The sequence below is a fragment of the Diplotaxodon limnothrissa genome, linkage group LG3 (genome assembly GCF_057381915.1).
Source record: "Diplotaxodon limnothrissa isolate DT_005_m linkage group LG3, D_limnothrissa_male_GT1.1, whole genome shotgun sequence".
NCBI classification, from domain to species: Eukaryota; Metazoa; Chordata; class Actinopteri; order Cichliformes; family Cichlidae; genus Diplotaxodon; species Diplotaxodon limnothrissa.
The window spans coordinates 12505741-12527761 of record NC_140598.1 but is presented as its reverse complement, the minus strand read 5'-3'; the positions used below and the strand labels follow the sequence as shown (position 1 = coordinate 12527761).

Here is a 22021-nt window from a genome sequence, read left to right as displayed (position 1 = left end):
TCCTCTGTTGGAAACAAGTTGTTTTAGCTCCGTTCAGGGATTTTTATTATTTTCTTTTTATTAATATTCGTTTTTGAAGAGTTAAAGAAAAGCTCTGGTTCCATTTTAATAAGGTTTACATCCACAAATGTTTTGGAAATGCTAAAGCTTTCTGTTGCTATAAACCGTAAATTACATAAATTTTTCAACAATCAAAGTGTGCATAGATGTGTACTCACAGAGCTTTGTTGGACACTTTGACCACTGGCAGCAGCCTCAGAAGAGCCTCATCTGAAGCAGAATATGTCTTCAGGTCAAACACATCCTGATCTTTTTCTGATGACAGTAAGATGAAGGCCAGAGCTGACCACTGAGCAGGAAACAGCTTATCTGTGGAGAGACTTCCTGATCTCAGGGACTGTTGGATCTCCTCCACTAGAGAACAATCATTCAGTTCATTCAGACAGTGGAACAGATTGATGCTTTTCTCTGCAGACAAATTCTCACTGAGCTTCTCCTTGATGAACTGGACTGTTTCCTGATTAGTCTGTGAGCTACTTTCTGTCTGTGTCAGCAGACCTCGTAGGAGAGTTTGATTGATCTTCACTGAAAGACCCAGGAGGAAGCGGAGGAATAAGTCCAGGTGTCCATTTGGACTCTGTAAGGCCTTGTCCACAGCACTCTCAAATGAAATCTGTCTCCCAAGAGAATTTCTTCGCTTAAATGTCTGGGAGGTTGGTTGTTCTTCCAGGAGATTGACTCTAGAGTTGATGAAGGTGAGATGGACATGAAGAGCAGCCAGAAACTCCTGAACACTCAGATGGACAAAGCAGAACACCTTGTTCTGGTACAGTCCTCTCTCCTCTTTAAAGATCTGTGTGAACACTCCTGAGTACACTGACGCTGCTCTGATATCGATGCCACACTCTGTCAGGTCTGATTCATAGAAGATCCGGTTTCCTTTTTGCAGCTGATCAAAAGCCAGTTTCCCGAGAGACTCAATCATCTTCCTGCTCTCTGGACTCCAGTGTGGATCTGTCTCAGCTCCTCCATCATGCTTGACCTTCTTCACTTTAGCCTGAACCACAAGGAAGTGGATGTACATCTCAGTCAGGTTCTTGGGCAGCTGTCCTCCCTCTCTGGTTTCCAGCACATCCTCCAGAACTGTAGCAGTGATCCAGCAGAAGACTGGGATGTGACACATGATGTGGAGGCTTCGTGATGTCTTGATGTGGGAGATGATCCTGCTGGCCTGCTTCTTATCTCTGAATCTCTTCCTGAAGTACTCCTCCTTCTGTGGGTCAGTGAACCCTCTGACCTCTGTCACCATGTCAACACAGTCAGGGGGGATCTGATTGGCTGCTGCAGGTCGTGTGGTTATCCAGAGGTGAGCAGAGGGAAGCAGTTTCCCCCTGATGAGGTTTGTCAGCAGCACATCCACTGAGGTGGACTGTCTAGGGTCAGTTAGGATTTTAGTTTTGTTGAAGTCCAGAGGAAGTCGACACTCATCCAGACCATCAAAGATGAATACAACCTGGAAGGCTTCAAAACTGCAGATTCCTGATTCTTTGGTTTCAGTAAAGAAGTGATGAACAAGTTCCACCAAGCTGAACTTTTCCTCTTTCAGCACATTCAGCTCTCTGAAAGTGAATGGAAATATGAACTGGATGTCCTGGTTGGCTTTGTCTTCAGCCCAGTCCAGGCTGTATTTCTGTGTTAAGACTGTTTTCCCAATGCCAGCCACTCCCTTTGTCAGCACTGTTCTGATTGGTTTGTCTCTTCCAGGCGAGGCTTTAAAGATGTCTTCTTGTCTGATTGTTGTTTCTGGTCTGTCTGGTTTCCTGGATGCTGTTTCAATCTGTCTGACCTCATGTTCATTATTGACCTCTGCAGTCCCTCCCTCTGTGATGTAGAGCTCTGTGTAGATCTGATTCAGAATGGTTGGGCTTCCTGCTTTAGCGATCCCCTCAAACACACACTGGAACTTCTTCTGCAGCTTAGATTTAATTTCAACTTGGCTCCAATGGGAGTCCCTAATTAAAGTTTCTAAAATAACAAATAGATAAAAATGACAATTTATGGAAATATCAAATGCACACGTTCTAATTAAAAGTTGGTAAAAAAAAAAAAAATTAGCCAGCATCTTAAATCCTCTGTGAAATCCTCTTACTGCTCTTTAGAAGGTCAGCCATCTCATCGTGCTTCATTTTCCTTAGGAAGTCTAGTGTGATATTCACAAAAGCCTCTCTACTGCTCCTCTCCTCGCCTGCCTCTAACTGTTCTGGGTAATCAGAGTTTAAAAGCTTCTGGATTTTCTTCAATTCATTTTTCACATATGTGATGATGTTGTCCTCCAGCACCTGGAACAGAATTCTATATGAATACCTTAATCACCCATAAACATTGATTGGTTAGGCAATGAAAGAACAAAGCAGAAAACACAAAAACCAGGAACAACAAAGGAAAAATTTTAAAAAAGGGAAGAAAAAAAAAACTACCAGTGATAGTAGACAAATTTTCAGGAGATAAAGAGACATGTGTATTAAAAAGAGGATAATTACCTCCGATATCCAGGTGTTGTCAAGGTGATGTGTTAGTTTACCCCAGCAACATTATATTTATACTCTAGCACAATCATTATTGTAACTGTCGACAGTAAGAGCTAAGGGTACAGATGAAACTGTACCCACAATCCTCCAGTGAAATGTAAACTCTGGGCTATAGTTAAAAAATAAATAATAATTAAAAAAAAAATCAGAAACATTGTTTCGGCCTGCCCAGTTTCAATTTTTATGGTTTGTTTTACACAGTGTTGAGTTGTGCTCCCAATTTTTTCCACCACTTGTACTAGAAAAGTAATACTTTCATATAGACCATTAATGTTGAGGGCCAAAACGATCAAGTAAAAATCTCATGTATTATAGCATGCTGATTAGAGAAGACAGCGGTCTGACCACCAACTTTCTTTTTTAAGGACAACTGGCTCTGCTTCTCAAGCCACGACATGAACATGGTGAAAGGTGTAAAAGTTGTTGAACATGTACAAACCATAAATATGGAGTCCAGGTGTGTTTGATGCTGCTGGGCAGACTGACCACTGGGAACCTCTGAGCTCTCCTGATCCACTCTGTGGAACCATGAAGAACATGAATAATACAACAAAATAGTAAAGCCAGCTACCTACGGTGATGCTGGTCCTTGGTGTCGTACAAAACCCACTCACACCTGGCTCTGAGAAGGTTCTAAATCTGACAATATGACATCTGGCATTTTTTGTTTTATTGTTCTGTAGTGTCAAAATCGTTTTTAAAACATACTGATATAAAAAATATATATACATATTTCAACAGCAATGCAATCAAAGAGTTTGGAACACAAGTCTCATATCTGTTTTAGATATTGATCCTCAGATGACTTTCTTTTTTAAACTAATCTGTCAAGACAAGCCAGGGTCTAAAGCTCAGAAACAGAAACCAGACACAAACTGATCTCCTCTGAACTAAAGCCATAAAGTAAGAGACCTTGGAGTGCTCTTTGACTCAGATTTCAACTTCAGGTCTCATGTGTCACTAATTCTGACTTTCAATAACTTTAAAATATTGCTGGTGTGACTGATGGGGTCAAATTGATTTTATAGTATTTGAAAATTATTTTTCTGATTTTTACAGGATTTCAATGTCTGTTCCAGAATGCATGTCTTACACAACGTATGATCCAGTTCACACCTGAAACACTGAGTGGAAGCTCCTCCCTACACTGTGTTTGAAGCAAAGTACAAAGGAGACACCTGCTGGAGCAGCTGGAGTCCTACAGACACTCAGCCTCTTCACTACACAAACACCTCCGACAACATCCACTCTTTCCACTCTGACTGTTGTGCTTGTGGAAAAACCAACACACACCGCTTCATATATGAAAACAGAAATATGTGTGAAAAAGAGCCAAGCTGAAATTAAACATGATGGAGGATTTATTCACAAACACTGAGGCACAACAACATTTACACACACATTACCTCTCTGCAGGAGAAGGACACACGCCTGATTTAAAATCTTCACCAATGCCCTTTGACCGGTCACTCTGTAAGGACACAGAGCTGGGTGGAGGTCCAGGTGGGTTCCTGTGAATAATGATGGAGCAGTGATGTGAGTGCTGAGCTGTGACATGGAGAAGAGTAATGGACAGTTAGAGATGGTCATCTCACCTCTGAGCTTTGGTCTGGCTCTCATGTTCCCCACACAGAGTGGTTTTAGAGGGAGGGACTCCCTCCTCTCTGTCCGCACACTGATCCATGCTGCTCAATTCACATCAGCTCACACACACTTTCTACCTTCACCTGCAGAGGAAACACAAATCATTCATGTGCACATCAACTGAAATCCTCCTTTCCATCATGTGTGCTGTATCAGCTGCTTCTTTCACGCTTCATCTCAATGTCACCTGAATGCAGTCAGACAGCAGTGTGAGGCAGAGGAAGCTGCCATCAGCTGCTCTACTATCAGTCCACTAGATGGAGCCATGAAGCACACACGATGCATTCACTGACACACGCTGATTCACTGTGACTGGAAGCTTCAGTCAGTCCAACACGTGTAAAAAACATTTTAAACATTTCAGCTGATCCATGATTCAAAGAGGATCAGCAGAGTTAAAAGCTTCACACTATTTATTCCTGCTGAAACTGCACACACACTGATTTACTGCTAATGAGAAGCTTCTTCCAGCTAGTAACGCTCTGGGTCTGTGAGTTCAGGATTAATGTGGCCAACCAGAGGACCAAGCATGACAACAAGAAATGCGTACATCCGAAGGGGCAGCTAGAGTCAAATGCTTTGGAGATAAAGTTAGAAAGTTGAGGGTGAGATTGTTTGGACATCTACAGAGCAGTGTGTGTGTGTGCCACACCTTCTTGTGTTCACTCCAAAAATATGTCGTCTGACTGCTCAGACTGAGTCAGAGTAAGTGCACTGTTGGGGTTGCAACTCAAGGAAAGTAATCGTTACTGTATTACACATTACTTGTTACTTTTGTTGCACTACCTGTTATACATCTCAGGTCTATAAAACAGCTGTTCCTGGACATTTTTAGATCTGGGTCAAAAGCAGAAGTAATGGAGTTTTTTCTGTGGTGGCACCTTAAACCGGTCCTTTCACATATGAGCTGTGAGAGCTATAAATACAACCTCAAAACCTACTTATTCTCACTGACTTTCAGCTTGTGTTGAGCAGGATATTTTTTTCTTTTATTGTTCAAACTTCTTAATCTCATTTACCTCTATTTGTGTTTGATGATGTGCAATTTTAATTTGAGGCTTTTATGTATTTATTGTTGATTTTATTGTATATTTGAGTGTATTTTTAATCACTGTCAGTTGTTAGAAGCATATTTTGTTTATCCGGTGCACTACTCAAGTCAACTGAGGTTGTTCTAAATATGCTAAAGAAACAAACCTTGATTTTTTTTTTTTTTTTTAGAGAAGCATAATCTCCAAAATCAGAGGTTCCCGAAGTGTGAGGCCCACCCCCTGGGGGAGCGGTATGAAGAAGAAAAAAAAAGAAGTCTTGGACACTGCTAGCTTAATGGACAGGTTTTTGATGGGGCGGTCACACAAATGCAAAACAGAAGATGAAGCATCGCCAAATATGTTTCCAAAGCAACTTCCTTCAAAGCCAATGACTATAAAATATGGTGAAGCATATCTTCCCTTTGGTTTCACCTGCACAAGTGCCAAGGCAGGTCTCTCCTGCAGAATTGGTTTTCCCTGCGTCAGGAACACGCACTGGGCTCTCCAAATCACAGACAAACAGTATCCCACATTCTTGATTTTTAGTTCACAAAGACTTCTTATAATGACTTTCTTGTAAAACAAAGGGGGACCTAGCAAAAAAAAGTTTGGGAACCACTGTCCTAAGTGATAACCAATGCCATATTGGTTATCACTTAGGACAGTGGTTCCCAAACTTTTTCTAAAGCCATTTTAGAGCAAGAAGGTCCATTTTGATGGCAGTGATGGAACTTGTAGAAGAGATATCTACTGCAACAGATAATAATGGTAAATGGTAAATGGCCTGTATTTATATAGCACTTTTATTAGTCCCTAAGGACCCCAAAGCGCTTTACATATCCAGTCATCCACCCATTCACACACACATTCACACACTGGTGATGGCAAGCTACATTGTAGCCACAGCCACCCTGGGGCGCACTGACAGAGGCGAGGCTGCCGGACACTGGCGCCACCGGGCCCTCTGACCACCACCAGTAGGCAACGGGTGAAGTGTCTTGCCCAAGGACACAACGACCGAGACTGTCCAAGCCGGGGCTCGAACTGGCAACCTTCCGATTACAAGGCGAACTCCCAACTCTTGAGCCACGATCGCCACCGACAATAAGGAATAGACTGTTGGTGTTTTGGTCCTGGGTCAATTTTTGTATCATTATTGTACTTTGATTGTACTTTTCTAGTTTTTTGGTTTCTGTTTCTGTGTTCCATGGTTGCTGTTCCTACTAGTCAAGTCCACGTCGGTTATGTTTCCTGTTTTACTTTGAAAGTCTGTGTGCATTGAGTTTTGCTTCACCTGTCTCGTCTTGTCATTTACTCCCAGCTGTGTTCTTCCTTCTGTGTCTCATTCCCTCGTTATCCCTCTGTGTATTTAAGCCTTGTGTGTGCTTCTCCCCACACTCCCCTTTTGTTCGTTAATCAATCAGTCTCAATAAAGCCCTCTCACGTCACTGCAATATCCACATCTTGGGTCCTTTGTTAAATTCTACACAGTTCATCCCTCAAGCCATGACAGTACGAACCAGCCACATGGACCCCACGGCACTCAATCTGTCTGAAGAGTTCGAGGATGATGTGACCTACTCGGTGGAGCTGCTAATTAACTTATGGCTGGAGCACGAGAGGAAAGAATTTCACTAAGCTGTAGCTAACCGGCTACAGCGATTGGTTTCCGGTCTCCCCTGGCTGCTCATCACACTACACCCGCTCGCACAGGATTTCACTCTGAATGAGCTTCGCCTTCACCCCCGACTGCTACCACCCACCCAGCAACTAATGCTTCGCTGCCTGGCCCGACGGAGGATGTTCTGCACGGCCCGTCGGTTCAGCCTTCGAAAAGGAAGTGGCGCTCACGCCGTTGATGCCCCTCGCCACAGTCAGACCCCAGGATTTCAGAACAGCTGGCTGTGGTGAGTAAAAAGGACCATTTTTCTGTTTCGGACTATGGGACTATTTATTCCGGGGCTGTGTTTTGTGTGGGAGATAACAATAATGACGGTGGTTTTTCTGCTCCACCTGCAACGGACATTACAAGGACTGACTTTTCCACGGCCACTTTGAATTCCAGTGACTGTGTTCCCTCTGCTACTTCTGAGCCAGGAGCAATAATAATGATAACTGGGGCGGTTGGGGTAAAGACTAAGAACTGTTTCTCACCTGCAGGTTCAATTGGTAAAACTAGTGTCACACAAACTGTTCTAGTTGAGCCTGCACCTCTGCCTATCAGTGTTTCAGGTTCTCGTCCACTAGCACAGCCTGAAGCTCTGTCGCTAACTACCCAGCCACGAGCTCAGTTAGCTGCCCAGTCAGCTGCCCAGCCAGCTGCCCAGCAGACTTTAGCTCAGTTAGCTGCTCAGCTGCCACTAGCCCAGTCTCCAATGTCCCCTGTCAGCTGTCACTAGCCCAGTCTCCAGTGTCCCCTGCTCAGCTGCCACTAGCCCAGTCTCCAGTGTTTCAGCTGCCACTAGCCCAGTCTCAAGTATCCCCGCTGCCCGTAGCTCAGTCTCCAGTGTCCCCGCTGCCCGTAGCTCAGTCTCCAGTGTCCCCGCTGCCCGTAACTCAGCCTCCAGTTTTGTCAGCCACTCAGCCACCCATTATTTTTATGCAGGGAGAAAATCTCATGCCCACCCTGGGTGTTTCTCATGAACTGGCTGATAGAGAGAGAGAGAGAGAGAGAGAGAGAGAGAGAGAGAGAGAGATGGGAGATTGAGGGTCCTGCGCAGTATCTTAGCTGTTCCCAGGACTGCGCTCTTCTGGACAGAGATCTCCGATGTTGTTCCCGGGATCTGCTGGAGCTTGGGAGTCACCGCACCTAGTGCTCAGATTACCATGGGGACCACCATTACCTTCACCCTCCACATCCTCTCGAGCTCTTCTCTGAGCCCTTGGTATTTCTCCAGCTTCTCGTGTTCCTTCTTTCTGATGTTGCTGTCATTCGGAACCGCTACATCAATCACTACGGCCGTCTTCTTCTGTTTGTCTACCACCACTATGTCCGGTTGGTTAGCCACCACCATTTTGTCCGTCTGTACCTGGAAGTCCCACAGGATCTTAGCTCGGTCATTCTCCACCACCCTTGGGGGCATCTCCCATTTTGACCCCGGAACTTCCAGGCCATATTCGGCACAGATGTTTCTGTATACTATGCTGGCCACTTGGTTATGGCGTTCCATGTATGCCCTGTCTACTAGCATCTCGCACCCTGCTTTTATGTGCTGGATTGTCTAAGGGGCATCTTTACACAGCCTGCACCTGGGGTCTTGCCTTGTGTGATAGACCCCAGCCTCTATGGATCTTTACTCAGAGCTTGTTCTTGTGCTGCCATGATTAGTGCCTCTATGCTGTCTTTCAGTCCGGCTTTGTCCAGCCACTGGTAGGATTTCTGGATACCAGCCACCTCCTCTACCTGCCGGTGGTACATACCGTGCAGGTGCCTGTCCTTCCATGATGGTTCCTCGTCTCCCTCCTCTTTCTTGGGTTTCTGCTGCCTGAGGTATTCACTGAGCACTCGGTCAGTTGGGGCCATCTTCCCAATGTATTCTTGAATGTTCGTTGTCTCATCCTGGACTGTGGTGCTGACCACTCACCAGTCCCCGGCCCCCTTCCTTCCGCTTAGCGTACAGCCTCAGGGCGCTGGACTTGGGGTGAAACCCTCCATGCATGGTAAGGAGCTTTCTTGTCTTTATGTCAGTGACTTCTATCTCCTCCTTTGGCCAACTTATTATACCAGCTGGGTACGCAGGGCGTAGGTGTTGATAGCCCGGATCTTGTTCTTACCATTCAGCTGACTCCTCAGGACTTGCCTGACCCTCTGCAGGTACTTGGTGGTTGCAGCTTTCCTAGCGGCCTCTTCATGGTTCCCATTTGCCTGCGGGATCCCCAGGTACTTGTAACTGTCTGTCTATGTTGCCTTCTGGTAGCTCGATCCCCTCCGTTCTGACTACCTTCCCTCTCTTTGTTATCATCTGACTACACTTCTCCAGCCCGAATGACATCCTGATGTCATTGCTGTATATCGTGGTAGTGTGGATCAGTGAATCGATGTCTCGTTCACTCTTGGCATACAGCAGCTTGATGTCATCCATGTACAGGAGGTGGCTGACAACTGCTCCGTTCCGTAGTCGGTATCCGTAGCCAGTCTTGTTAATGATCTCACTGAGGGGGTTCAGGCCTATGCAGAACAGCAGTGGGGACAGATCATCTCCTTGGTAGATCCCGCACTTGATGGTGACTTGTGCTATGGGCTTGTTGTTGTTGAATTGGCCTCTAGTGTTGTCCGCCACATCCCCATTGAGTTCCTGATGAAGGCTCTTAGGGTCCTGTTGATCTTGTACAATTCTAAGCATTCCAGGATCCAGGTGTGGGGCATTGAATCATAGGCCTTCTTGTAATCAATCCAGGCAGTGCACAGGTTGGTCAGCCTGGTCTTGCAAACTCGGCTGACTGTCCTGTCTACCAGTAGCTGGTGTTTTGCGCCTCTGGTATTCCAATCCCTTTCTGTGCCCCGCTCATGTATTCACCCATGTGCCTGTTCATCTTAGCCGATATGATGCCTGACAGGAGCTTCCATGTAGTACTGAGGCAGGTTATTGGTCGGTAGTTGGATGGGACCGGTCCCTTCTTGGGGTCCTTGGGGATCAGGACCGTCCGACCTTCGGTTAGCCATTCCCGGTGTCTCTTGTCAATTAGCAGCTGGTTCATTTGTGCTGCCAGACGCTCATGGAGTGCAGTCAGCTTCTTCAGCCAGTAGGCGTGAACCATATCGGGGCCGTAATGGTTACTGGACCCTTTTCAGGGAGGTTGCTATGGTCTGCCCTCAGATCCACTAGCCACTGAGCATTGCCATTATGGGTTGCGTCCTTCTCCCATATGCTCTTCCAGTATTGCTCCGTCTCCAGCCTTGGTGGTGCTGTTCTCTTATTGTTCCCTTGCCACTGAGAGTACACCTTTGCTGGTTCTGTGGAGAACAGCTCGTTTATTCTCCTGCCTTCTATCTCTCTGGTGTACCTCCTCAAGCGGCTGGCCGGCAGTCAGCAGTGCTTGGCAGTTTCCAAGGCCTCAGGTATGGACAGCTTGCTGTATTTTTTATGCACCTTCTTTGTCGCAACTTTCTGCAACTACGGGGATCCAGGTTTCAAGCTTGGCCATGATCCTTTCTTTTCTCTCACACTCAACGATCCTTCTCCTATTGCACTTGGGGCTTTGTACCCAATCTCAGGTGGGGGTGGTGATATCTCCCCCCTGACCTTGCTGTAACATTTATGTTGTACCTTGTCAATCTCTGGCTGTGAGAGCAGTCCCTTCTTTCGAAGGTTGGAACACTGAGCTACTAGTCATTGTGGATGTTGGGTATCGAAGAATCCATAGGTCCCTCATCCTATTCATGTACCCCCTTCCGCCAGGGTTACTTGCATAGAAGCATTCCAACAACGTTTTTTGTCTCTTGCCCACCGATGACTGACTGACTGACTGACAGACAGACAGACAGACAGACAGACAATTCTAAGTAGAATGATTAGAGTGTACATTGGGTACAGGATGTCTCTGTTTTGGGAAATATTCCTATTATTTTCCTTAGAACTGTTTCAGTGCTACAGGTACTAACAACTTACCTTAACAGGAAGAAAACTCCAGCAGAACCAGACTCAGGGAGCCGTGGCCATCTGCTGCGACCACCTGGGGTGAGAGAAGGTAGCTAAACATAAAACTGAAATGCAGACCAAGAGTACCCATAATACCATCAGAATTAATAGACTTTATCAATAGACCATAATTCATCTGCAGACATGACAAAATTCTTCACAAAATTAAATTAATTCAGGGACACAGACATAAAGAAATGTTACTAAAACTATATAATAAACTATAGCAATTTCTATAATATCCCTATGATGTCTATACTATGAACACAGTCAGGTAAGGAGCACTGATCCTGAGCTGGTCATTAAAGTCAGCATTAGTTCTCGTCGGTTTTCCATCATATTCATGAGAAACAAAAATGTTTTTTTTATGTTTGGTGTTTACAGCCAAGGAAACATTCTTCATGGAAGTTTAAACTAGAAAAACTAGAAACTGCATGCAGCATAGTTTCAGTTTGCAGCACAGTTTGATCTCTCTCAAGTATCAGCAGTAACAACATGTTATTTAAAAGAGCTGCATAAAGACTAACACACATCCCTTTATTTGATTGATACATTAATCCAGATCACACATAACATTTATTTTATGTCAATTAAAAAGTCTCACATCCTGTTCTGATCTATTAACTCCATCAGTTTCTGTGACACCTCAATCATCAGCTGTCAGTAGAGGAATATTTAACTGAACACTTCCTCATGTCCGAGTGTGTCACAATATGTGTTTGTCTGACTATTTACCAGGTTATTAAAACTTTATTCTACTCTGTTCTTTCTGTTTTAAACCCATTCTACTGTTTTTGTTAATAAATCTGATTCTTTGTTAAATGAAAACATGAAAAGTCAGGATCAGTCTGCTTCCTGCTCTGTAGGTCTTCACCTCTGCTGACCATGAACATGAAAAGAGAGACTAAGACCTGATCTCCTCGAGACAATAATCTGATCCTTGTTAAAGTAGTTCAGACCTTTACACCTAAAAATTGCCAACTAACTTACAAGAGGCTGAGTTCACTGTGTGTCTGATATATAAGGACTCTAATATCAGATAATGGAAACTGATTCATGTTTATTTGTCTTTATCTTTGCTTCTTGTTGTATCTTGTGTAGTGATGTTAACCTTTACATGATTATACCTGCTCTAAAAGCACAGTGTTTTTACAAAATAATGAACTGACAACTGACCACAGACTGATGATTTAAAGAGTCTCCGATCTTATCCATGGAATAAAATGTCTCAAAGGGACAAAACAGCTAATAGCCTTCCTGAACAGTTAATGTGTCTTTAATTTTAAGCAGATCTATAAGTTTTCGGTTCTGCACCTTACACGTTCTTTGATTATGGAGGAAGAGGTATGAATGTTTGAGGCTGTGAGACATTACTCTGACTTTAACTTTATGATTCACTAAGAATACTTCATTACAACAAACATAAGTTTAACATTTATCAGTTCATCTAAATGTGCCATTAAGGGAATATATAAATGTATTTAACATAAGATTGTTGCCATTAGCTAGCAGAGGTTAACCTAATCCAGGAAAACTAACTGAAATAAGTGTGCATTTATTGAGACTGAAAACAATTGAAAAGGAACAAAATTTCAAAGCATTTAACAAAAAAGTCCAAAGGCTTGGGACCTCAAAATAGAGAGACAAACAAGAGACACTCTGATCAACTATTAATGATTAAAACCTTCAAGTGCTAAAAAAAGAAAAGAAAAGTCCAAATCCACTTATTAAGTGAACATGACAGCGACACGAAGACAATAAAAAGCTGCCAAGTTCAAATACTTTTCGAAAACATTTCTGCACATTATTTCTGATATAAGCTTCCATGTGCAGATATTATTATCACATACAGGATTTTAAACATACTGAAAATGTTTGTGTGTTTGTGAATCACAATGATGTTTTTTTTCCATCTATTATTCTCTATTTTCTTTGCTTGCAGTGACCCTGAACCAAGCTGGAGCTGCTCTGCTTCTTGTTCTTCATTGTCACTTCAGTAAAACCTGAATGTTGACTTCTTAACAACAAACTGACTATCTGATGGTTTCAGTTGAAGGGACGGACATTATTCCATGAGCTCAATGATCAGTCTCTAAAGTTTCATACAGATAAGCTTAAACTGTTCATCACAGTAACAAATGTTTCAGTGCAGAGTTACTGACTGATAGCCAGTGTGGATTCAGTCAATCAATAATCTATAATCATGTGGATTTGTCTTCAAACACAAGAGTGATCAAAGTGTGCCCGGAAATAAGAGCTGAACATTTGCTCCAAACATCACAGAGCAGAAAAAAGCAGTCAAACTTTTAAAGGAGGGGAAAAAAAGCAAACTTACAGTTTCTTCCCACACCAACAACAAGCTCAACTCCACACCTGGACACTAAACACGGACACACAGGTGAGCTACTTCCTAGAAGGAGGCGGGACTCCACCTGAAGCTCAGCACAGGTAGGAGGGGCTCAACAGGAGCAACAGCCCAGTTTATTTAACAACACCCTTTAAACTGCTGACAACCAGACACTGAGGTGAAAAGTGAAGTTTCTTTTGGGTCTCTTTCCCCTTTTTCTTTCCTTCTTCCCATTTCCTCTGAAGTCCAATCTTCCATAAGACACAGGATTATTATATTCTTTACTTTCTTGCTTCATTCATCTTCCTTCAACTTCTGCCATGAAATTTCTCACAAACCAACAGGTTCAGGAAACAGACACAGCTTCATTTCATAAAGCCTCCTCTGACCTCTCATACAAACATGATTCCATAAAGAAATCAATTCAGAGTTTCTCTATCATCTGTGTCTCTATATAAATAAAAAGCACTTATTTGGAGTAAACACATCACTGTTGGTATCAACAGCAATCAGCATCAGCAGCAGAGTGCCAGCAATCAGAGAAAGCTCCATTCACACTGAGCTTTGATTTCAGTGGAGGTTGATAGGTTTGTAGCTTGAACCTATCCGCTGGAACGTTGAAGACAATATAATTACACTGCAAAGCAAGACACAAGCAGGCTGGTTTACTCATGCATGAGGGAAATCTGGCTGGGGCCAAGTGTCGTCCCACCACCTAGCCTCCGTCAGACTCTCAGCCAGGTCCCCACAGCACTCCTTTTATTGTGGTTACATGAATATGCATAGGGTCATTAACATATAACATCTTACATAGGTATACATGTGAACAAAGAATACTGTGTGTGTGTGTGTGTGTGTGTGTGGGGTCAAGATGTGACCCTGTGAAGACTCCGGTGCTAGCTGGTGCCAGGCGTCTAGCAGAATAAAAGGCTCTTATACTCAAACAGATATACGTGTGTTTGTTATATCATATGTCAGCAAGAGAAAATACGACCTCTCCTAAGGGGGAGTGTGATCTATGCCAGAACACACTCTGTACAGAGGAGTGAACGCACCCCCCTCTTCAGCTACACAGAGTTCTTACAGACCTCTTTAGGATGAGACATTCTTTCAATCTACAATTGATTATACACTTCTAAGCATATTTGAGTAAATATTTCTAAGCATAAATGACAATCAACAATACAAAATCTAACAGAGGTGGACATATTTAAATATCATCATGATATATGAGAACTAAGAAGAGGTATTTGTGGTTCAGACTGACTTCAGATCTCTGATTGGGATCACTTTTCATCATCACCATGGCAACCTATCTTGCACACTGTGAATAATCAGGAGTAAGAACATGAGACCATCCTCCTCACCCTGATGTCCTTCAGCTGTGTAAACATAAACAAACTAAAGTGACCTTTAGCTTCTTTCTGCTACAGCGCCAACATCCAACTGTAAACACTGAAATCTGATGTTCCAGTTTGAGGGTCAATCTTGTTTTTTTCTCTCTACTAGATATGACAAATTATTAAAAGGCTAAAATTCTTCTAAAGTTAATTCATATTTCATTTGTCCAGAAAGAACACAGTGAATAGGAAGTGACTCGTATAAGTTTCCTTCTTTTCCGCTCAAAGCCTGATTGATCTGCTTCTTGATGCCGCCTGAGTTTAACTGCATATTGCACATCTTTTTTCTCCAGTGAAGAGAGTGATACCAGCTAACATAATCAAACACAGTCCAGCTGTGATAAAACTCCTACTCTGCCTGCTCTTTCTGGTTTTATGTAGAAAACATTCTGTCGCGTCTCTCCACTAGAAAAACTTGAAGTGTTTTGAGTTTAATTATAGATGAACTGCTTCACAAATCAGACTTTTACACATTTCACAGATTCATTTTTCTTGCTCACACATGTGAAACAGAGTTCCACCCCTCCACCCTATGATTTAAAAACAACAAACACTGCTTTCAGTAATGACTCATAATCATTTTCTCAAACTAAAATAAATCAGTACGTCAAAAGGTTTCTGGAAACTAGGAAAAAACTAGACAAATAAAATCAGTACAACATTTTTATTGGATCCTGATCATGTGCAGACTTTACTGTGTAGAAACAGATCTTTGGTTTTATAATTTAATGTTAATCTGACTGAAGTGTAACCCAGAGTAATTTCCTGCACTTATTTCCTGCCATTGAACGCATCACAAATACATGACTCCAACCACATGACTTTGCTCAGCCAATCGGATGGCATGTAGGTCATAGTAAGCCTGTCCCGGCTTCCTCCCGTGAGATGCGTGAAGGCAAGCCAGGTGACAGAGCTGTTGCAGATGCTGATTACTGTGAGCCAGAGCCATAGTGTTGTTGTGCACTGAACAGACCGGAATTGGCCAGGTGAACCTTTTTTTGGGGTATGAAAAAGGATGGCGAGCCAATGAACGGCTAGGAGCAGGACTCATTCTGCAATTGAAGCTTCCACCGGTTGGGTAGGAAGCTATCAAAGACTACGCTCTGTCCCCATTTTCCAGATACACTGATTTCCGCAATCATACACACCATTCCCCGCATTTATGGACAATAGCGCTTGGACATCTCTCATGGACATTCAAATAGAACTCATGGACTTCAGTGTGGATCAGTGTTAACATGTGTTATTAATGGGGAGCTGTTTTTGAGAATCTGTATTGCTTGGTATAAGCCAGAAGAATTTGCTTAGTCGTCTTTGTGCACCCCCACTGGGTTTTTGATTAATTGAATAGCTGCAGCAGGAGTGATTATTTAATATTTTCTTTTCTTGTTATTTTTCTTTGGGGTTTGGTTAAATACATGGTACCTGCAAAAGCATTTTGTGTTGTGTGTATTTATTAATTACTGCCCATCAGCTCCAGTAGCATTCCTAAATCTTCTGATTAATAATAACCAAAATATTTCACTCAATACCTAGCCTGTATTAATTCATTAGCGCTTCATCGGTGTTACAGAAGCATCTGACCCTCATCAGTGTGTTTGACGTCAAGCTGGTTCAGAGTAAAGTTCATTTGTTAACATGAAACCTTGTTGAATCTGCCAGAGTGAACAGACATCTAATACCTCTAATACAGACACACCCAGACTGCTTACTTTGTTTGGAACAAAACGTGAAGAACCTTCTCGGATGAGAGGTGAAACATCTTTAAGCAACTTAAAGAAGTCCAGACACCTTTCTTTGCAAGCTCCTTTGACTACAATGACCTGGATGACTAAGAACCTTCACAGACGAACAAAACATTTTGTACTGCAAACATTCACAGTGAGTTCCTGTTTACACTCTATAAATACAGTCACACTTTCTATGAAATATAAAAATAATCTTATTAACCACCTGCTTCATTATGTTTTTTCCTGGATGACTAGGTACCGTAGTTTTCGGGTCATAAGCCGTTACTTTTTCCCACACTGTGAACACTGTGGCTTATACTGAAGTGCGGCTAATGCATATTTTTTTTCATGCGGCCAAAAACATTTTGCCTGGTAACAGTAGACCAATCAAAATGATAAGTAGTGTATATATACGGTATATATTTTTATCGGTTGTTAAGAGACGTTGTAATGTTGTTTGTGCACTGTTCCGTAAAAAAACCATAAGCAACGTAATTTGTGTGTTACTGATACATACGTATACTTAAAGGCAGCCGTGTTACAGGCGCTGTTTGAGGAAAAAAATCATTTGCAGTATGTATTTTTGTATGTTACCATAACGTTTATGTTACCATGTTTATGTTACCTTACAGATTAAATTAAATGTTAAAAGTCCTCACGTGTAGTATTTCTGTGTAACTATCTCATATTACAGGTGAAACGCATACGGCTTAAAATCTGGTGTGTTTTGTGTTTTTCAGTCTCATCAGGAAAAGTTTGGGATCCAATAAGATCCACTTAGAGAGAATGTTTCCACTCAGCATTCCCGCCTCTTCCACAGCTGTGGAATTTCCCCACACTGCCACAGACAATGAAATAATGTTCTTTTAGCTTGTGAACACTTTCCACCGTTATCAGGTATATTTGATTCTGTCATGGTCGTGGGTCAGTGACCCAGTGTTTTGAGTTTTTTGTTGTTTTTTTTATCATTATTGAACTTTGATTTTGTCATTGTTTATCTTTTCTAGTCTTTTGGTTTCTGCTTCTGTGTTCCACGGTTGCTGTTCCTTCTAGTCAAGTCCGCGTCTGTTTTGTTTCCTGTTTTACTTTGAAAGTCTGTGTCCCATGTAAATGCATTGAGTTTTGCTTCCCCTGTCTCGTCTTGTCAATTACTCCCAGCTGTGCTCTCCTTTTCTGTGTCTCATTCCCTTGTTATCCCTCTGTGTATTTAAGCCTTGTGTTTGCCTCTGTTAGTTGCTGGTTTGTCTGTGTTCTCTCCCTCTGTCATCTGTGTCAAGTCCCTGCTTCAGTCTGTGTCATCCACCGGCGTCTCCCTGCTTTGCCATTTCAGGTCTGCGTTTTGTTAGCTTTCTCCAGTTTAGGTTTTTCTTAGTTCCCGTCCACACCTTTGCCATTTCTGTTTGTATTCCACTTCATGAATAAACTCACTCGCATCTCAGCTGCCTGCATCTTGTGTCCTAATTCTCCAACCCCACACGTCTCCTCAGCGGACGTGACAGATTCTATGTATTAATTCCAGCGCTGTCACATATATCCTCATTAACCATCTGTGCTAGATTCATTTGAGATGTGTTCATAAATGTAGCACAAGAACTTTTCCAATCACTTGTTTGATGTTTCACTTTCACAATCTTCCTTCCAGGCTGTCATCTCATCCCTCAACTCTTCTGACGAGTAAAGCATCAGCGTGTGATCAAACTTTGAGACGATACCTTTACTGAAACCATCTGAGTTTAGCAATTCTTCCAGAGGAAACGGAAGGTTTGGAAAGAGCTGTATTCTGGTTCACAGTCGTAAAACTTCTGAGCTCAGCAGGTTCTTCAGTCAGGATCTGGTTTCTGGCTCCAGGAGTTGATCTCGAGAATCACTATGGGTTAAGGATGAGGACTTACCCGTACCCACGTAATCGGTTTGGTTCCTGTATGGTGATGAATTGTGAAGTTAGAATTCTTTTATGTAAAAAAGCTTCATAATTAACTTTGCTGTGTGTGAAGATGACTCTCCATTTAATAATAGCTGTAATAAAATGTCATGGCCAACAGTATCAAACGCTGCACTTAGGTCTAGCAGGAAAGATTTCAACATTTCAATATGAATGAAGGCTGAAAACCGATTAGATTAATTTCTGATGATCTTTTCTGTGTTTCTTCAAGTTTGTAACATAACATAACATAATATAACATATTAAAGGATGATTTAAGGTTCACGGGAACAGTTTAATTACACACATATTTACTATTTTTTCTTTATATTCTTGTTTCCGTCACTGGCATGTTCAATATGATAACTATATCAGATGAGAAAATAAATCTGTGTAGTTTAAAAACTTTAATTTAATGAAACTGAAATGTTGCTGAACTCTGATGAACGTCTCTTTTAATCTTGTCATTAAAATCTGCCATTTATCATCTTGTAAAATGTTCCCTCTGCTTCTGTTGCACATCTCCCCTGACACTCTCTTCTTCGCCTCTCCTGTGCAGCTGGTCCAACACAACAAAATTGCCAGTGTAAAATTGACACTGTGAGTGTTAAATTTAACACTAGAAAAGTGTCTATATGTGCCCACTCTTTTGAGTGTTAAATTAACACTTTTCAAAGTGTTATATTTTTAACAATGACCTAGTGTTATTTTAACACTGTACAGAGTTAAAGATTAACACTAACCAACACTGACCAGTGTCAACAATATTCTACACTGGTGTTAAGTGTTAAAAATTTACACCAAATAGTGTTGGTAGCACTTTACACTAGCCCTGGTGTTTAGAAATTTAACCAATACTGCCAGATTACAATAAACTCCCATTAATCTCTGATATCTCTACTGCTACAATTAATTAGAATGTATTCACAGCTACAGACACTCTACCCATAAAAAAACCCCAACAGGACAGTGTTCAAAATACTCTGCATTCAAACAGCAGATACACCACAAATAAACAGCGCATAAAGATATACAAAACTACAATATTGGACAATCTACATTTTGTCATTAGTGTCATTTGAAAATTGCCCATTGTAAGGTCTATAATACACCACATTATCTACACAGATCAGTGCAACAGCATCCAGTTTATCCTCAATAACAAATGCATTTAAGTGATCATTGATCATTCCTTTAGTCTCTAAATTATTTAGATCATGCACAAGCGGTTTTAAGTACATCAAAACGCACACAAGAAAACATGCTCTACAGGTTCAACTATTAACATATACCTATATACCTAACTAACCCTATTAGTTAGGTATATGTGATTATAAATTAGGTTGTTTTATATTTTTGCTAAGTACTGTTTAGAATACCAGAATAGGGAGGATGGTATAGGTTTAAGTTTATTATAAAGGCTTTATGGCTTTTCCGATAATACCATGGTGGGCCGGTCACTAGTCAAAATGCCCGGGCGGATTTTTTGTCCCAGTCCAGTAGTGATTTTCTTTCCGATCTGATACCAAGTAATATTCAGGGTGGTATCGACGATACTGATCTGATACCGATACTTTGTACAAAAACTTATTTTATTTATTGTATCTCAAATTATAGCGTCATAATGATTACAGGACATCAGATTTCTTGTTCTTATCACTTAATAATGCAGAGTTCATCATATAGAAATAAAAAAACTGAAGTTGTGCGCTGTTTGAACACCTTGCCTGCCTGCAGGACTAAAGGACTCGTGAGAGACGTCTGTCTCGCCCTAGCAGCACCTGTCCCTGTCCTCCTCTTCAGTTCGCCTCAACATACACACGTCATATTCTGTGATATGATTTACTCTAAGGGGTTTGACAAGGTTAGTGATTTTGTCACAACCATACATGCCAACCCTCCCGATTTTTCCGGGAGAATCTCGAATTTCAGTGCCCCTCCCGAAAATCCACCATTCTCCCGAATTTCTCCCAGACAACAAAATTGAAAAAACATATCGCAGAATTCATAGCGCAGTCAAAGCCAATTCCAGTTTCCAACAATGGCGACAGATACTTAGTTTTAACATTACTCTTCTTTCTCTTTCTGGGTCACAAAAAACCTTTTAACATATTTTCAGGTGAGAATGTAGCTGTGTAAACTTCAAATATCTGAGCCGATCCAAACATCGTTATCAAACCCCCGCGGTCTTTCACTACTCGGGTTAAACATGATATACAAGTCACTTTGATAACTTAAAAATGTTATTGTTTGGCTTTTTCAGTGTTTTATTTGGTCGTGACTAAATCGGTTTGGCTGAGATTAAAGTTATTAGATTAGATTAAATTAAATTTAACTTTATTAATCCCTCGGGAGGGTTCCTCCGGGGTTTTCACACAGCTGAATAAACGTCAAACAGAAAACTGATTAAAGAAAGTGTGAGATGGTCGAGAGTTTAAGTCAGCGCCCGGTTATATTTTAGATAGCAAGGAGCAGACGGCAGAGTTTCACTCCACCGAGGGAGCTCATGATGTACTACCCGGCTTTCTTTAGACCGCGAAGGCCGGGTCCTCAGGTGGAAGCAGCCTCTGAATTTGGACACCCCCGCTGTTTCCGGCCAGCCAATAATAACGGTGACATTTAACGTATTTTATCCGATAAATAAACACTGTAAAATGTATTTATCACCCCCCCACCCCAACAGCCCTTTTAAATGTCTCCCTAATTCTGAGGTCTCAAGGTTGGCAAGTATGGCCACAACACCTCACTTTTTTTGCCACATGTATTGCACGTCTCAGCTGTTTGTGGAGGTAAAATACGTCTGCACAATTACGCTCAGCCATTGTTGTGAGTGCGCACGCCAGCGGCTGCGAGACATTTATACAGCCGTATTTCGCACAGTTTCTTATGAAAGGCGGAAGAGGAAGTAGTTCCTTTGAATGTAGACAATCCGAATGATATAGTTTCTTTCCACTGTGTTCCTGTTAATGATAAACTGCAAATTTACCCTAAATTACTAAAATATCAATATTTTAATGTGAGAATCGATTCTAGAACATAAATGACTGGTATCGGAGGAATCGATATTTCAGGATCGATCCGCACATCACTAGAATTCATGTATTTGGACTAAAGTAAATTGGGAGCTGTTAGCTGTCAAGCTGCTCCTCTGTGAGGAGTGTTAAGGTTCAAAATATTGGGGATGGAGACAAGAGAAAAAACCACAATAACAACACTGGTCCGGCCGGGTTGAGTCAAACGATGATTTAATGATCACACACGTGGGAGATGGACACTGATGCAGACAGCCTCAAAATCTCAAAATGGTGGAGCATTGCTCAAACTTTTATAACCTCTGGTGCCTCCACCTTATCATAAAAAGCCTAAACATTCACATGCTCTCTCTCACACAGCGCCTAAGCTACGACCTTGGCTCCCTGTTTATCTGCTCCTGCTGAAATGGGGCAGAAAACTCCAGCACACTCTGTTCTCTTCTACTCAGACAAATTAGACAATAACCTTCTGCGAACAGTATTTCTTATAACTCAGCAATATAATGCATCATAAAACAATATCATTCATTCACAACAAGTCAGCAATTTAATGTAATGCAAATCAGTTTAACTAATGCAATAGTTATCAGCTTCTTCTAATTCAGGAGAATAATGCAAACTAAAACTACATAATAATTCACAATCTTTAATTAGGGGTATAACATGGCATAAAATAATATCATAATTTT

General features: G+C 41.9%; 2 protein-coding genes and 1 pseudogene across 2 annotated transcripts in view; all 3 read right to left on the bottom strand.

Moving 5' to 3' along the window:
* LOC146634559 (protein NLRC3-like) overlaps nucleotides 1-22021 on the bottom strand; it is a 188647-nt gene that overhangs the window by 120253 nt on the left and 46373 nt on the right. The gene's annotated exons all lie outside the window — the stretch shown is intronic.
* The window catches only part of LOC146634560 (protein NLRC3-like), a 92353-nt gene that overhangs the window by 23991 nt on the left and 46341 nt on the right, over nucleotides 1-22021 (bottom strand). The window contains exons 2-6 of the mRNA XM_085377361.1: nucleotides 4184-4315; nucleotides 3995-4099; nucleotides 3028-3106; nucleotides 2150-2339; nucleotides 219-2025 (exon numbers count right to left, since the gene is read on the bottom strand). Of these exons, the coding sequence (XP_085233487.1) occupies nucleotides 219-2025; nucleotides 2150-2339; nucleotides 3028-3106; nucleotides 3995-4099; nucleotides 4184-4272 (2270 nt within the window). The 5' untranslated portion in view covers nucleotides 4273-4315. The remainder of the gene's footprint in view (nucleotides 1-218; nucleotides 2026-2149; nucleotides 2340-3027; nucleotides 3107-3994; nucleotides 4100-4183; nucleotides 4316-22021) is intronic.
* Nucleotides 1-22021, bottom strand: part of LOC146634561 (NACHT, LRR and PYD domains-containing protein 12-like) — a 133801-nt pseudogene that overhangs the window by 71699 nt on the left and 40081 nt on the right.